At 42.5% G+C, this 16961-nt stretch overlaps 1 protein-coding gene across 1 annotated transcript in view; it reads right to left on the bottom strand.

Moving 5' to 3' along the window:
- CA10 (carbonic anhydrase 10) overlaps window positions 1-16961 on the bottom strand; it is a 498325-nt gene that overhangs the window by 286385 nt on the left and 194979 nt on the right. The window contains exon 3 of the mRNA XM_082706802.1: window positions 1012-1154. Coding sequence (XP_082562928.1) covers window positions 1012-1154 — 143 coding nt within the window. The remainder of the gene's footprint in view (window positions 1-1011; window positions 1155-16961) is intronic.

Raw genomic sequence — 16961 nt, 5'->3', positions numbered from 1 at the left:
TTAGAATTGGGGTTTATTTTTTTTGTTTGGTTTTCTGGGGACAGTTATGTAATAGGAAAGAATACATTCCAATATATCAGAAGGAGAAAGACTTTCTTACAAACTCCATGGTAAGTAAGGCAAACGGACTGAATAAGTAGAGGGCAGAGCAGGAACGCAAACCCTGGAGAATCGGCTGCCAGCAGTAACAAAGACTGTCCATAATTTTAATCCCAATTTCTTGGGCACAAATGATTTTCCATTCCTCTTGAGTTCACAATAACTAAATCTCCTTCAAACACAATTTGCTGTGTGTGTGTATTTCCCACCTTCAATGAACTACTCAACAGTAAAAGGTAGCCAAAAAGAAATTAACCCACAAGAGAAATGCTAGAGCCCAGCAACAAGAAACCCCACGGGCATTATGACCTTATGAAAATTAAGGAGGAACATCTCACGGCGGTGGGGGTGGGGGGCGGTGGGGGGAAGGAGGGACGTTGGTGTGAGAATCACAAGGTATAGCTCAGCATTTCTGGGCAAGAGCTAGGATTCTTAGCCAGCCAAGATGCCCCTAGAAAGATTAATTATTGATTTTCTTATAAATCACCTAAGGTGATATTTATTTGTTTTTCCTTCCAAGATGATAAATTTCTGATTTTACTTTTGTTAAAGCAATTTTCCCCCCACTTTGTGGAGGTTAAAAGAAGCCCCAGTAAAGAGGAGGGATTTTCCCAGTGTGATATGCTTGGGAAGCAACACTGCTTTCTGACCTTCATGAGGTACCAAGGGATAGGGCCTCAGGCAACCTCTAGGGGGTACAAAGTAATTAGAAGCATGAGGGTTTGACTAGCTAGGAAAGTGAAAGCACAATTCAGACATAATTACACTGGTTGGCAGCAGGCCTGAGGTCTGTGATTACTCCTGGATGGAAAGGCAAACTCATCAGAGAGCTGGAGACCCAGAGGACTGGCTTTCAGAATCAGCATCTCCCGACATCCTCGACTTCACAATGGAAGCACCATAGCTGCTTACCTTCCTGCCCCCAGTGTTGATGCGCAGGGGCGTCAGAAAGGGGTCGAAGATCATGTGACTGGTCTCTATGTTGACCGGCGACTGCCGTTTCCCCACAGAGCAAAGATTCCAAGCTGAGTTCACCAATCCCCAGAAAGAAGGAACTAGAAACAAAAAGAAATTGTAGAATTAGTCTGGGTGGAAGTTTTAAGAAACAATGCAAGAAGAGCCATGGCACCAAAATGGTGACATCAAAAAGGGCCACCTGGCGTGTCCCACCCATAGAGACCCTTGGGTGTCACTAGGGTATTTTCCTGGCCTGGATCTTGGTCAATTACTAAGTTTTGCCTTCAGATTTTCTTGTTTCAGACCCACCCATCTGTTTCAGACTTTGATGAGTACAGCTAGCATTAACACCTTTGTGGAAAGATGGCATAGTCCACCCACATGATCTTTTGAAGTACACCAAATATTTAGTAATTCCTGAGCTGATGCTCTGCTTTCCATGTGGTAGGAATGATACGGGAATCACCCTTGTTCTATATAGAAGATTATGAAAGCTTTTAAAAGAAAGTAGCATGTGACATACCCAAGGTTTTATTCTGTGAGTTGTCAAAACCAAACTGAGGGAATGTATGAGTTTTATGACCCCCACTCAAGGCCAGACAGGAGCTTGGCAAAATGACTTCGTCTTTGTTTAATCCAGCATTGTGTCACTAACCTAATGTACCAGTAGCTCAAGAATGTGTTGATTTAATAGGCAGAAAAAACGACAGGGGGTTTTGGGTACAAATACACAAAGCAGAATGGTCTACTCATCTTCCATGCCACATTAAAGCATCTGTGAAAATAAATTTCTGTGGCAATTTCCAGTTTCCTTCTGCTTAAGAAAGTTAGCAGAGCAGGGGGAACCAATTATTAATTTTACATCAGTGAAGATCACAGACTGTATCTTCAGCCTTTTCCTGCCACCCACCTTCCTCTGTGCTCGGTATTTCCACCGAGGCTCTGGATCCACGTGTCCACTATGTGGCTATGAGCCTATATGGCCATTCATTCACTCATCCATCCACAGTGTCCATGGACAGTACAATGAGCTCCTGTTGCATGCCCAGCCCTGGCTTATGTAAATTTAGGATAAGGCAGATATGTGGAGGAATGATTACCACTTTGCGGGGAGTGGGGTGGAGGGTGGCAGAATGAGGTGAGTGGGTTATGAATTGCTAGGTGAAAGGTACCGCACCCTGACACAGTGGGTAGTGGAGTTAGGGAGTGATTTCTAGAGTAGATGAAACTAACAGTCAGGTCACAACCCTCTCAAATGCACTTGTCCTCTCAGGAACTCAAATTTAATTCAGCCTTTATTTTAAGCAGCCAACACTCTTTCTCATGTCACGCATGGAGAAAATTGAGGCGAGAGGGGAGTAGCGCAGATCCCTACCAAACATACTCTAGAAGAGACCCACATTTCCGGAGAAGGATCAGGCTGGATAGTATGTCTAGTACCACCGAAATCCAAAATTCTACCAACCTTTTATTTGTTACAGGCCCTTGTTGGGCAGATGGGGGAGGAAAACCAAAAGCAAGTTTCTCAGATTCTTAGAAGAATGTTTCAACACCAAAGGGGGTCTTCTTTGTAAAATATGGCGAATACTTAACTTGCCTTAACCCATGGCAATAAGCCCATTGGGTGGTTCTTCCATTCCTTTTAGTTTAAAGACTTTAAGTTGGTTTTCTAACTCCAACTGACTTTCAAATGGCAGCCATGGGTGGACTAATAAATGGAGAGAGAGAAGCAGAGGGGGTGGGAGTAGGAAGAAGAGAAGAACCTGTACCTGTGTTCCTTAGCACTTTCACTTCCCATCAGTATTTAAGTCATGTTATCCCTACAAGTCACTGAACATCTTTAGAAGGTAGCACGCCCTAGCCAAATGATAATATTTAAGGAAGCTCTTGAATTAAACATGCATTTTTAAAAATATAAACTTCTGTCTCCTCTATACTGCTATTTTTAAATCACTGACAATCCTATACTTACTCCTCAATCATTTCCAGTTTGTTATGCAAATAAAGGCCCCTGTCAGGCCCGCTCCTACACCCATCTTTGTCAGTGATGCACAGAAACGTGGCAGATAGGAGGATGCTGGGATAAGGCCATGGCACTGCCCCAGAGGAGCTGGGTGGCTTTAGATATATCATTTATCTTTTGGGCTTTCATTGGTCTCTATAGCCTTAATGGCAGGCTGGATAATGGTCCTCCTTCAAAGACGTTCACAACCTAAAATGTTAAACTTCCGTAATAAATGACACTGTGCAGAAATAATTAAGCGTACTGAGATGAGTTGATTATCCTTGATTGTCTGGGTGGGCCCAATGTAATCCCAAGGGTCTTTTTTAAGAGAGAGGGGTAGGAGCATCAGAGACATAAAGAAAAGATCTTGGGTGGAAAGAGAGGGCAGAAGATACCCGTGTTGGAGATGGAGGAAGGGGATATAAACCAAGGTGACCTCTAGAAGCTGGGATGGGCGAAGCAATGGTTTCTCCCCTCTTGAGCCTCCAGAAAGAACACTGGCGTGCTGACCCTGATTTTTAGCCACCCCCCCCCACAAGGTTCATTTAGGGCTTCTCACCCCCAGAACTATAAGATAAATACATTTGTGTCATGTTAAGCCACTAAGTTGTAGTTACTTGTTATAGCCACAACAGGAAACTAATACAGCACCCCCCCCTTTGAGCTTTAATATTCCTTGAGACCCTCACCTCTTTGACCGTGGGCCCATCTATGATGTCTGGGGGTTTTCCCCCGGAAGGCAGCTGCATAATAAAGGTAGTGAGAGCTAAGTGCAGACTGCATTTCATCTATTCCCATGAAAATCATTACCCAAAATAATTCCAACCCCATAAATGGGTTGCAAGACTGCTAATATATGGCAACATGGGGAGGGAGATGCTCCGAGCCTTACAATAAACTTCACACCCTGAAAGCACCCCCACAAAAACACAAACAACAAACACTTTATGGGAACATCTGCCTGGGCTTTTATTGGGACTGCCATTCTTTATGACAAACAGTTTCAGGGTTTTATATTCCCACTTCACTACTGAGGCCTATGAGTCTGGTTCCTACCACCTGCTCAGACAACGGAGGAACAGCTGAGAGCTACTCGCCCCTGTTCATTAGCTCCACTCCTGAAGGGGTATCTAAGTTTGCTCACTACTGGACTGCTCATTTTCTTTCTTTCTCTCTTTTCTTTTCTTTCTTTCTTTCTTTCTTTCTTTCTTTCTTTCTTTCTTTCTTTCTTTCTTCCTTTCTTTCTTTCAAGATTTTATTTACTTATTTGACATCAGGAGAGACAGCAAGAGAGGGAACACAAGCAGGGGGAGTGGGCAGAGGGAGAAGCAGACTTCCCACCAAGCAGGGAGCCTGATAAGGGGCTTGATCCCAGGACCCTGGGATCATGACCTGAGACGAAGGCAGCTGCTTAATGACTGAGCCACCCAGGTGCCCCTGGACTGCTCATTTGCAAATAAGCCATGAATCCCTCATCTTTCAGAAATAGAAGGCATTTTACAGACCATCTGGCCTGAACATACACATGAAATGAAAGCCTTACCGGCAGAGGGTCAAGTCCCTCCTTCCCAGCAGGCTCCACACAAGGTCAGATTATGGGAGCCAAGGAGTATCAGAGTTAAGTATGGCCTTAGCCATTGTAAGACTGCTCCCAGTTTCTCTTTTGGCAAATCAAAAGTGACATCGGTAACTATTTTCTCGTTAAATTTAATGTCAAGTGCAGAGACTCAAACCAACCTGCTTTGGACGTCAACCATTGCAAACAAAATGAGGATTTTTTAAAAAGCCATACAATGGTGGCTGTGTTAGATACAAAGTTTTCAATCCAGGCAAGAGGATTTGCTTGGGTCTCCTCTGCAGGGCCGTCAAGGAGATCTAATGGGGACGGCCGCTCATGAAGAGCCCCTCTAGGGATTAGTGTCCTGGGGCCAGCCGGGCTGGGGGAGGTTCTGGTCCAGATGAAAGAAGTCCATGCTTTTAGAATCCGTGTTAAGTGCTGGGATGACAGCAAAGGTGTCAAAACTAGTCTAGGGAACTTAGGTGCCCAAAGGACCAGACTCAGATGTCTGCAAATGTGGTGTCATCTAGGTTCTAGGGAAATGCATTAGGAGGAAGCCTCTGGAAACAGGAGGCGTGGAGATTCCACACTTCCTGCCGCATGGGAGAGAGCCAGCAGATTCCACCTGCACAGCGAGGCTGGACGTGAGAACCAAGGCTTCAGGATTTAGAGTGAGAAACTCTCCCTCCGGATTTGGGCAGAACATTATCGCCTGATTCTGACACTTAACTACCCGCCATGCTATTGATCCTTCAGGTTGCTACACACCCTTGGGAGCAGAGGTGGCATCCTGGGATGCTACGACACAGCTTCTACTTCCAAATTGAGAGAATCACTATTGAATTACTTTTCTCTTAGTTTCTATGACTGTCCCCATAAATCAAGTTTTTAAGCTCTGTGTCATTTTTTTAAAAGCATCAGTTATTGTGGTGTATGGACTAATGCTGTGTCTTTTTCTAGCTTGACTGGCTCAATGTATCATTAAGAAAAAAACCCTCAAATGTAAGTAAAGCAAAACTGAGTGAGAGTCACTCTAACCAATGAATGGACGACTGGTCTGAAGTTGTCCGAATGGCATCTTTCCTGGTATCCTTTTCCCACAATCTTCTAATTTACATATAAATTAGAACACACAACAGACCTGGATATTTTTGCAAATTAATTTTCACAGAGCCCAAACAATGGCCCTTAAGGGCTGCATTGCAGCTCTGTGCTATTTTGCCAAAACATCTCCCCAATGGCGATGCTGTATTGTTACCATAAACTACAAATCCCAAACAGTCTCTTGGCTCTGGGAGCAGCGAGCTATGAAAGACGCCCAGTGACCGCGATTTCATCGGCTTAAAATATGAGCCTTGGAAAACCCAAAGCAAAACCCATCAGCTACTTGTTCAAAACCAGTGAACCAAGAAAAAGCCCAAGTTTGGTTTATTAACACATCATGGTAACCCCCATACAAAAATGGAAAAGTTCTCACTGAAACAAGGAACTGATCGGGAGAGCAAGGAACCGGAGGACTCAAGTCTGATACTGAGAGTTAAAATTTGCCCTGGGACTTTTTTTTTTTTTTTGATCCTAGAGATGATGGCCCAGCATCTGTCTGAACTCTTGGACATCCTTTTTATTTATGTGTCCTAAATTTTCATTTCTTGTCTCAGCAGAACTTTCATAGCCCATGCAGTTATGGGCAGGGAATTTGGCACTGGGAATTCATGCAGCTTATGTGAATTTGCTAAGTCCTAAAGGAGGAAGACAAACTCACTTAAAAAGTGTCTACTGACAGCCTGTGACATGCCAGGCATTAGGCTTGACACCCAGAACTCATGCAGCAAACATTTGCTGAGGACCTACTATGGGTCAGACCCTGCTATCAGTTCCAGGTAGTTCAGCAATGAAGGAAGACAGCTCCCAGCAGGGAATACGGGGGATATTGTTTATTATTTATTATTTGTTATTTATTTATTTATTATTTATTATTTATTGTTTATTGCTTATTGTTTATCTCCACACTTGCATTTATCCCCGTAGTTAGCATTTCTGGTGAGCACGCTGTAGAGACCATTAAGATGGCCAACGTACTGGGACGCTTGGATGGCTCAGTTGGTTAAGTGTTTGCCTTTGGCTGGGGTTGTGATCATATGGTCCTGGGATCGAGCTCCTCATCGTCATTGGGCTCCCTGCTCAGCGGGGAGTCTGCTTGTCCCTCTCCCTTGACCCCTCCCCCAGCTGGTACTATCTCCCACTCTCTTTCTCTCTCTCTCTCTCTCTCAAATAAATAAATAAAAATCTTAAAAAAAAAAAGATGGCAATGGATTACAGAATAAAGCATGGATAGAGACCTAGCCTAGAATGGTCACAGATAATTTCTCTGGAAGTGACATCTAGTAGCCGTGGAAGGATTGAGAGGAGTCGTGCCTGAAGAGTGGCGGGGAAAAGTGTGTCCCAGACAGAGGAGCAGGATCTTGGCAGAGAAGAGCCTGATGTGTTCAAGGAACCAGGAGGAAGCCAGTTAACTTGAACCTGATGAACCAGATGAGAGAAAAGGCGAGAGGAGAGGAGGTTGGCTGGGTAGACAAGGGGTGATGTTTCCGGACTCTGCTGCCCCTAGTGAGGACTTTGTGCTTGGCTCTAATGCATGCAAAAGCCACTGAGAGTTTTAGGCAAGGGAGAACCATGAATTGATTGATGAATGAAAGGCATGTATCTCCTTGGCTGGAATACAGCCAAGAGTGAGCTTGATTATCCTTAGAGTAATTGGAGTGGGAAAAGAATCGGTTCCCAAGCAACAGTTGGGTTTTTACGTGAATTTAATCCTGTTGCTTTGGGTTTGTTTAAATTCTATCTCAAATGCAGAACTAATTGAATGATTTAAAAACTATTCTTTTCAACATATGTGCCAATAAAATAGCATTTTTCCTAGAATCCAACGAGTGCTTGAAGTCACCATTCGAAGCAAGGAATATTTTCATGGAGAGACTCCGCTAAGGCAATCTCTTTTTGCTTTCAAGCAATATATTAAGTCCCCAACTTTTCGGCCAAAGGAAAGCAAATGAAAGATGGGAAAATGAATACTGGCATAAAACGTATCTTTGGTGAATTCAATCCTACAAATAAAGCCTTCCACTTCAATACAGCAATCTCTACTTTAGGGTTATAAAGCACATGAATACATTTCAAATAAGAACTCATATCTCTCCCTTGCTCTTTTCCTCACCAATGCTGATTTACTGTCCCTTTCCCTATTCTCAACTGTAATAAATCTCCACTTTGAGCCATTATTAATAAGCATGTTTAAAATACCCACTGCTGTAGGCTTTTGGCCCCTTTCTGATTTCAGATTTATTTCATAAGAGGAACAGCGTTTGAATAACTCTTTTGCTTCTGGATTCTTCTTCTGTTGCTTGTCCTCTGGTTTGTATTTCATAAAGGGCATCTAACAGGGGTTTCCTGTTCTCTCTCTTGGGGAGAAACTCACAGGGGTTGCAAAGTAACCTGCTTAACACATAAACATTAAGTTGTGCGTTCATCTGCAAATTAATGAAACATCTCCACTGAGTCAGATTAAAAGAAAATGCCTGCACTCTTAAGGACACCCCATAGGGTAGGAAGATAGGCATGCTAACAAACAGTTATCATAAAACATGGTAAGTGTTATAATTAAGGTGTGTGCATATTAAAGCTTAAATGCAAAGAGGGGAGTAAATGGACTCTGACCCTTCCCCCCAGTGCTAGGATAAGCCTTCTTACTAGAGGGGATATTGGAGTTCAGTCTGCAAGCATGAGCAGAGACTGCAAACCACAGAAGTCTTAGAACTAGTTAAAAGCTGAAAGTTCTCCCTTACGCAGAGAAGCTTGCCATTCTTAGTACCTAGGACACACTATCACGGGACTCTGAATAACGGTTATGCAGAGAGAGAGTTTAAGCCACTGGGTTTTCTAACTTCTCTGATCATGAGCTACCCTATCCTCACCATGGAAACTTGAGGAGGTGGCTACACTTCTGTAGTCTTGGTTTCTCCATTTGTAAAATGGGGGTGACAGTTGCTTCAGAGAGGTGCTGGGAAGATTAAGTGGGAACATGTTTATCAAAGGTCTAGCATTATGTGGTTTTTATAATAAATACTCTGTGAGGGTTAGAGAAGGGGTCCAGTGAGGGGATCCTGGAGGATGATGTGGGCCCCCGACACTGGTCCCACCACTGCAGCATCCCAGAAAGGGAAAAGATGAGAGATCCAGACAGGAGGGGGGAGGAGAGGCAGCTTTCAGGTGCCCAGACAGCCCAACCTGGATTCAGAATAGGGTGCTTTCTAGATCATAGGATTGACTGCTTAATTTCACACCCTGAAGGCACCATGTGCAATTATTTCTTGAATCTGTAACTCTCGATGTCTGGATGATTTGGCGGGGGGTGGGGGGTGATGGTGGTGAAGAGTAATGTGAATCACCCAAAATGGTTTTAACTCCAAAGACAACCATTTTTATTTTGCTTTTAGAAGCTGTTGGATTAATCATTTGTATAGCACCATCATCCACCTGTTGGTTCCACTGTGGGGACTGGCTCGCATTTCTGAAAACATCATTGGAGGGGGTAGAGAAAGGAAGAGGGGGTTTGCATTTGCTGATCATGTACCATAATCTCTGTGCCACGGACCTGACATATCTTATCTTCCTAATCCTTCCTACAACTCTGGGAGATCCTATTATCATTATTTTATAGATGAGAAAAGTAAGACTTAGAGAGGTTATGGGACTTTCCAAGGTCACTTGGCTAGTTGGTACAGTGACTAGAATATGAGATTTGTTCCTTTCTTTAGAGCTAACAAACAACCAGACAAAGTCGTGCATGGATGGTAGCCGGGGAAGCAATGCCCAAGTGTGTAGATCAAGGGGTGATTATCTTCCTCTTCTTCCTTCCAGGGACACCTTATGGTAATCGGTGTGAACACTTGGTCAGGCATCTTTCACTAAGCTTACCTACACATGCCCGAAACATATCCATACATTTAGAGAGGCTCTATTTGCAAAACTATTTGTTTATTTAGCTCCTGTACTAGTGGGGTTGGGGGTAGGCGTGGGTTGGGGGAGAGACAGAATCTCAAGCAGGCTCCACACTCAGCACAGAGCCCAATGTGGGGCTCGATCTCATAGGATCATGACCTTGACCGAAATCTAGAATCAGATGCTCAACCCACCGAGCCACCCAGACGCCCCTGTAAAATGACTTTTTGTTTCAAGTAACAATATGTCACAGATGTCCTTCCTGTCAGTGCTCCCTAGAGCTTCTCACTCATGTGTTAGGTGACAGAGCTTCCATAGTTCGGATGTGCTTCTCTTTTCTCAGCCATTCCCTAGATGAAAGACAGGAAGGTGATTTCCATCTTTATTTTACCAAGCTTTTCATATACTTTTCACACGAATGCCTTCATTTCGGGAGGAAAGATCCCTAAAGGTAACACTGTCCAGTCAAGGTAGGCACATGTTTTCACAGATGCTGCCAGGTTCCTTTAAAAGATACTGACACTGTCTATAAATATTTATGTTCCTATCAGCTAGGTGTGTGTCCCTTTCCCCCATAATCTCCATAGCTCTGGATGTTATTTATTTATTTGTTTGTTTATTTATTTATGGAGATCTAACAGGAAAATGAGATCTCATTGATTTAATTTGCATTTCCTAACTGCTGCTGAGGTGGGGCGTCCTCTCACACGCTCATGGGCTATCTGCATTTCTCTTCTGAAAATATTCTTCATGCATTTTTCTCTGGGTTATTTATATTGTTTCATATAAATTTTTGCTGTAATTTGAACTGTTGAAACATTTACTCCTTGTCATGTGCTGTAAACATTTTTCTCCTCACTTGTTATCTAGTTTTTAACCTCATTTTGGGTATTTCTATACTGGTGTTTTTAAATTTTTTATGGGTGGATAAATTGATCTCTTTCTTCAGGAGGTTTCTGAGTTTCCTCTATTACTTAAGAGTGTATCTCCAGGTACAGATTATAGAAATCTTTCTAAATTATTAAAAACTACTTTTATTATTGCACTTTCTATGATGTGACTTTTTAAAAAAAATCTATGAGAGATGAAGTTGCATATGCTATGACGGCGGTCTGAGATTTTCCAAGATAGAAAGTGAATAATGCCAGCATTATTTATCCAATAAATCATCTTCCACCACCAAAATGAATATTACTTTAACCACATATTAAGTTTCCATATATACTAGGTTTGCCTCCGGACTTTCGAGCTTGTTCCACTGAGTATTTGTATATTTCTGTTTCCATGCCATATTGTTTTGAATATAGTAACATTTATGGTAATTTATAAGATCAGACTTCCTGATCAAAAAGCCTATTCTTGGGGGCACCTGGGGGCTCAGTTGCTAAGCACCTGTCTTCAGCTCAGGTCATGATCCCAGAGTCCTGGGCCCGAGCCCTGCATGGGGCTCCCTGCTCAGCAGGAGGCCTGCTTCTCCCTCTCCCTCTGCCTCTCCCTCTGCTTGTGCTCTCCCTCTCTCTGTGTCAAATAAGTAAATAAAATCTTTTTTAAAGAGCCTGTTCTCTTTCCCTGCTACCTCTAGGGGATCAAAAACATCTGAGCTCCAGGGTAACCTAGGAGCTAGGATTAGTGATTCTAGATATGGAACACAGATGTAGAGTTCTTGGAGACACCAGGTCATTAGAGTCTATGTGACCCACTTATGAAGACAGGTAGTCTTGAATCATAACTGATAGAGAAGACAGTGCTTGCCCCTTTCCTCAAAAAAGCACTATAAGTGCAAAAGGTACACTCAAAGAAATTCCAGAATGGACTCCTTGGAAGACAGGGTACTGAGATAGAAATAGCACAGCATTTAGGGCCTGTGGAACTAGGTTCTGGTTCTGATAAAAAAAAAAAAAAGTCACATCTACTGAGTACTTCCCAGGTGTTCACCACCACACTTTTCCATTCATTAGCTCATTTAATAATCTAGGAGGCAGATCTTGTTATTATCCTAATTCTTACCAGACCCTATAGGTATCTGAGGCACAAAGACATTAAATAAGTTGCCCAAGATTTAACCAAACAAAAAACCCAGCTTGCCAGTGATGAAGTCAAGGATTCCAGACTCAGATTGGCTGGCCCACATCCCCTATCATAATCCTGCGTTACCCTTCCTTCTTATCCTGGTCCACTGACTTGAGCCAAACACATTTTTTTCTTGAACGTCAGTCCCCTCATTTGTAAAATCAGGATCATAGGAAGATACACTTCACTATACTTGTGTCCATCTAAATGACAATGAAAATGAAAAAAAAAAGAAAATGAAAAAAAAAAAGAAAAAGAAAAAAAAAGAAAATGAAAATGAAAAAAAAAAAAAAAGTAAAACCTGTCACAGTCCGCTTATACATGGAGTCATGGATAATTGCCACTGGGGCTAGCCTGGAAAGAGACTAGCTTTACACCAGGTCGTTCCTAACTGTAGCTGTCAGGGACAGCTATTACTTGTCCTGTGTTACAGATGAGGATCTGAAGCTCAGAGAATTGAGTGGTTTAACCAAGGACACTTAGCAAGCACACAGCTGAGCTGGTGGTGACTTGAACCCAGGTCTCACTCTCACATCCCACATCAAGCACAGAGCTCAGTAGAACAAAGCTGCCAACCTTTTTTTTTTTTCTCCTCAATATTTTCCTTTCTCAGAATTCACTCACCAATGAGTCAGGATGACTTGTTCTTGAGAACCCACAGGAAGGCATAAAACACAGTCTGGGTTATGTAGGCATTAAGCTCCATGCGTCTGTCTTAAGTTTAAGATTTAAGCCTGACAATGGTGTTAAGCGTTATCCAATTGTATTTCGGTGGAAATTTTTCTTACCCCGTGTAATTACTGGTGCTTCGGATAAAATCTGAAATTAGTCAACTGAAGTTGGTAATTAAAACCACAAAGAGAAGAATGTCTCAATGCATGTCAATAAACCAGCCCATTAATTATTTCCGCCCATTCAACTTTGAAGAAAATGACCAGCCTGATGTCTCTGAAAAACCACACGACCTACTTGAAATTTATATAAAAGCTGCAGCCTCTTTGATTCAAGAAGTGCATATCACTAATGTTGAAACAAGCTGGGGCATGAGAATTGAGTGAGGGGTAAAACGCATTTTGCCCGTGAAAGTAGCTGATCTTCTTCAGCCTTTGGAGATTTGGAAAAAGTTCACTAATATAGTACCCGGCAACAATTTCCCACAAATTCAAACATCTGGTGAAACCCTTTTAAAATCCTGCAAAACATCTGGCTATCTTGGTCTATACTGTCCTTGATCTAGTTGAATGTGTAAACAACTTCTTTGCCTCTCCCTCCCCTCGTATAAATGCACAAAATCATCCCCTTATACAAATGTTGAAAGGGGGAAAGCTTTGCTACCCAGATGTGTGGAGATCAGCTGGGCCTTGCCTCAGTGCATCTCAGTGGTGGGTATCTCAGCCTTTTGAAATAGCTCACTGGGTTCACATCTGTGTCAGCCCACAGAAACCCCCGGCTCTACCAGTCTGCCTTGAGTTTGGTATGTATAGGGCCTTTTCTTTATCATCTGCCCAAATAACATGTCTCTGTTACCTTTATGATCCATTAGGAGAAATCATCGTCATGCCGTCAATGAGTCTTGGGCCCTAAACACAATGGAATCAGTCATGGATCAGGGAACAAAAACACACAAGTGGTCTGTTGGTCTTCTCCTGATTTTGTGCTAGGATGGATTGCCCAGTATGTCTGCAGTGTACTTTCTACTGAGATATCAGATTTAGTTTCTCTGATAGACTTTCTTAACTAACACATTTAATTTGTCCTTTGCCTTTTTTTTTAAGATTTTATTTATTTATTTGACAGAGATCACAAGTAGGCAGAGAGGCAGGCAGAGAGAGAAGGGGAAGCAGGCTCCCTGCTGAGCAGAGAGCCCAGTGCGGGACTTGATCCCAGGACCCTGAGATCATGACCTGAGCCGAAGGCAGAGGCTTAACCCACTGAGCCACCCAGGTGTCCCCCTTTTACCTTTTTTATTTGACTTTTGCCTCAACATCCTTCATATTAGCACACAAGAAACCATGCAGGCATTGTCCTAACTGTAGATCTCTGTCAAAATCTTACAAACAATCAAATCTAGGTGAGTTTTTTGCTTTGAAAAGCCCCTTTTCCAACCTTGGCACCTCTAGCCTAAGCCAAGCTCCCCCTGTCATGTACATTGTTCTCTGCAATAATTCCTTAAATTAATTCCCCAGCTCCAGGGTCCGTTACATTTCACAAATGGGGTGACAGCTGAGCACACAAGGAAGAACCAGGTCTAGAAATTGTGCCGGATCTGGTCCACAACAGAATTTAGTATGCAGCAAGGGTCAGGATTAGGTTCTTCTAGACTCTTCCTTGTGGCCCTAGAGCTCTGATTTGATGCCACCATTCTATTCCCAATGCTTGGCACACAGTAGTCACTCAACAATTCTTTATGAAATGAGTAGATACACAGACGGATGGATGGAAGAGAGAAAGCAGGATGGTGCTGTCTGTTTTGCATTCCATTTTCCTCTTGTGCTTGTTCTGTTGCAGTCTTTTTGTACAATTTATGGAATGAACGGCTGCACATCACTTTCATTTCTATACCCTTACAACACAGTGCGCTCATTCCTACTTCTGTGCATTTGTCACTCCAACTTCACTAAGATATGACAGACAAGTAAAAATGTACACCTGTAAAAATTCTACACCTGTTTCAGGTGCATAATGCAATGATTTAATATGCATGTGCATAATAAGATGGTTACTACAACCAAATTAATTAACATACCCACATAGTTTGCATGTGTGTGTTGAAAACACTTAAGATCTACTTTCTTAGCAAATCTCCTGTATATAACACATATTATTAATAGTCGTCATGCTATACATTAGCTGTCTGGAATGTATTCATCTCATAATTGGAAGTATGTACCTTGTGACTTATTTAGCCCCGTTCCCCCACTCCCCTGTCCCTAGCAACCACCTGTCTACTGTCTAGTTTTAAGAGTCGGAAATTTTATTTTTTTAAAAGATTTTATTTATTTATTTGACAGACAGAGGTCACAAATACACAGAGAGGCAGGCGGGGGTGGGGGGGAAGCAGGCTCCCCCCTGAGCAGAGAGCCTGATGTGGGGCTCGATCCCAGGACCCTGAGATCATGACCTGAGCTGAAGGCAGAGGCTTTAACCCACTGAGCCACCCAGGGGCCCCTAAGAGTCAGAATTTTTAGATCCCACATTTTTCTTCTTCTTTTCTCACTTGGCCTTCCTGTAATAAAATCCTACACATTCTACAATTCCTAATTTAAATCCCAATCTCTCCATTGTCATTCTTTACTGTTCAAGGTCATCATTCTGAATCTCTAGGGAAGCCAGTTAGATTCCAGACCATTTCTTACTTAACTATGCATGGCTATATCGTTCACTGTTTTGCAAGCGCATTATTATCATTTCCTAAGTAGAATAAAGCACTTCAAGATCAGAAACTCAAACACAGCACAGCACTTGATTACAGGGCCCAAGCTCATAAAAGATGATTCATGAAGTGACTGACCAAGTTTAAATCTCTCTCAGGGGCTTTTAAATAAAAGGATTCATCCCTGGGCTACAAGGATGGTTCAACATTCGCAAATCAACCAATGTGATACAACAAATTAATATGAGAACAGAGAAGAACCACATGGTCCTCTCAATAGATGCAGAAAAAGCATTTGACAAAATCCAGCATCCGTTCCTGATTAAAACGCTTCAAAGGGGCACCTGGGTGGCTCAGTGGGTTAAGCCGCTGCCTTCAGCTCAGGTCATGATCTCAGGGTCCTGGGATCGAGTCCCGCATCGGGCTCTCTGCTCAGCAGGGAGCCTGCTTCCTCCTCTCTCTCTCTCTCTCTCTCTGCCTGCCTCTATGCCTACTTGTGATCCTTGTCAAATGAATAAATAAAATCTTAAAAAAAAAATAAATAAAACGCTTCAAAGTATAGGGATAGAGGGAACATTCCTGAATCTCATCAAATCTATCTATGAAAGACACACAGAAAATATCATCCTCAATGGGAAAAAGCTTGCAGCCTTCCCATTGAGATCAGGAACAAGACAAGGATGCCCACTTTCACCACTCTTGTTCAACATAGGATTTGTATTTGAAAAGACACCAGCAGGGAAACAGATTTAGTGGTATTTTGACACTTCTTGCCACCGAGGGCCCAAATATTTGCCTAGCTCTAGGAAGCTCCTTGCAGTTCCACTATGCAGTGGCTCCATGCCTAGAATGCCCTTCCCAATGGCACATGCAGAGAGCATGTTCTCTTTCAAGATGAAGGTCTCTTTCCCCATCTGCTCCTCCCTCTACTCTTCCTGCTAGAACCACATGCCCCACACCTGTGCAACTCCTATTTTCCAATACTCACATCTTTTAATTTTATATATGCCTATACCCCCATTCACAATGGACATATTTTGAAAACATTCTGTCTCTAAATCACTATCACTAAGCACAGTGCCTGGGGACTAGTAAATTCATAGGTGATGTTGTTTGAATAAAAAACAAATGGATAAAAAGGAGCCAAGACCTGATATACACTAGTGAAAGAGAAGGCAAAGGGTGAAGAGTGGGGCGATCTGTCATTTTACTGAACATCCACTGTATGACAAGCTCAGTATTCGGCATTTACTCCGTGTCTGATCCCTTTACCCAGATGAAGTGGGAGAAAGGGCCTGATCCTGGCAACACGGTCTTCTTTATCCAGGTAGTGAAGTATGAATACCAGACATGGTGAGAATTGATGGTATTCTTATCAAGGCCAAAATTCAAAGTTAGCTTGCCATGTGGAATAAAGAAAAAAAAAAAGAATGATTCAAGATGCAAAATCAAAGGAAGAAAGTAGATGACTGGTGAGATTTGCAGAGGCAGTAGGAAGAAGAATAAAAGAATTTCATGAGTCAGCCAATAAGGAGACAGTAGCATTTTATTCATTTGTATGTCCATGAGCATGGCATATTCCAAGCTTTCAAAAGTTTAGCCCTGGGGCAGCCATTGGATCCCTCCTTCTACTAATTATGAAAGGTGGACTGAAGGCTATATCCAATGATCAGATTGCAAGGACTAGAATATTACCACCACAGGAGACCCTGACACTGGTCAACATGGCTTTAGAACATAGAAACTCCACTGGTACTTACGTTTCCATTGTGAAGGCATTGCTCATTTCCATACGGTAGTGTGTAAAGATTCAGCAATAAATGAATGCAGAAGTGCTTTGTAAACTGTTACACAGTCTTAATTTCTTAATTATTCATGCGTGCAGGGCAGTATGCTTACAA

This window comes from Mustela nivalis (genome assembly GCF_964662115.1).
Source record: "Mustela nivalis genome assembly, chromosome: 17".
In the NCBI taxonomy this organism is placed as follows: domain Eukaryota; kingdom Metazoa; phylum Chordata; class Mammalia; order Carnivora; family Mustelidae; genus Mustela; species Mustela nivalis.
This window is presented reverse-complemented; position numbering and strand designations above follow the sequence as displayed.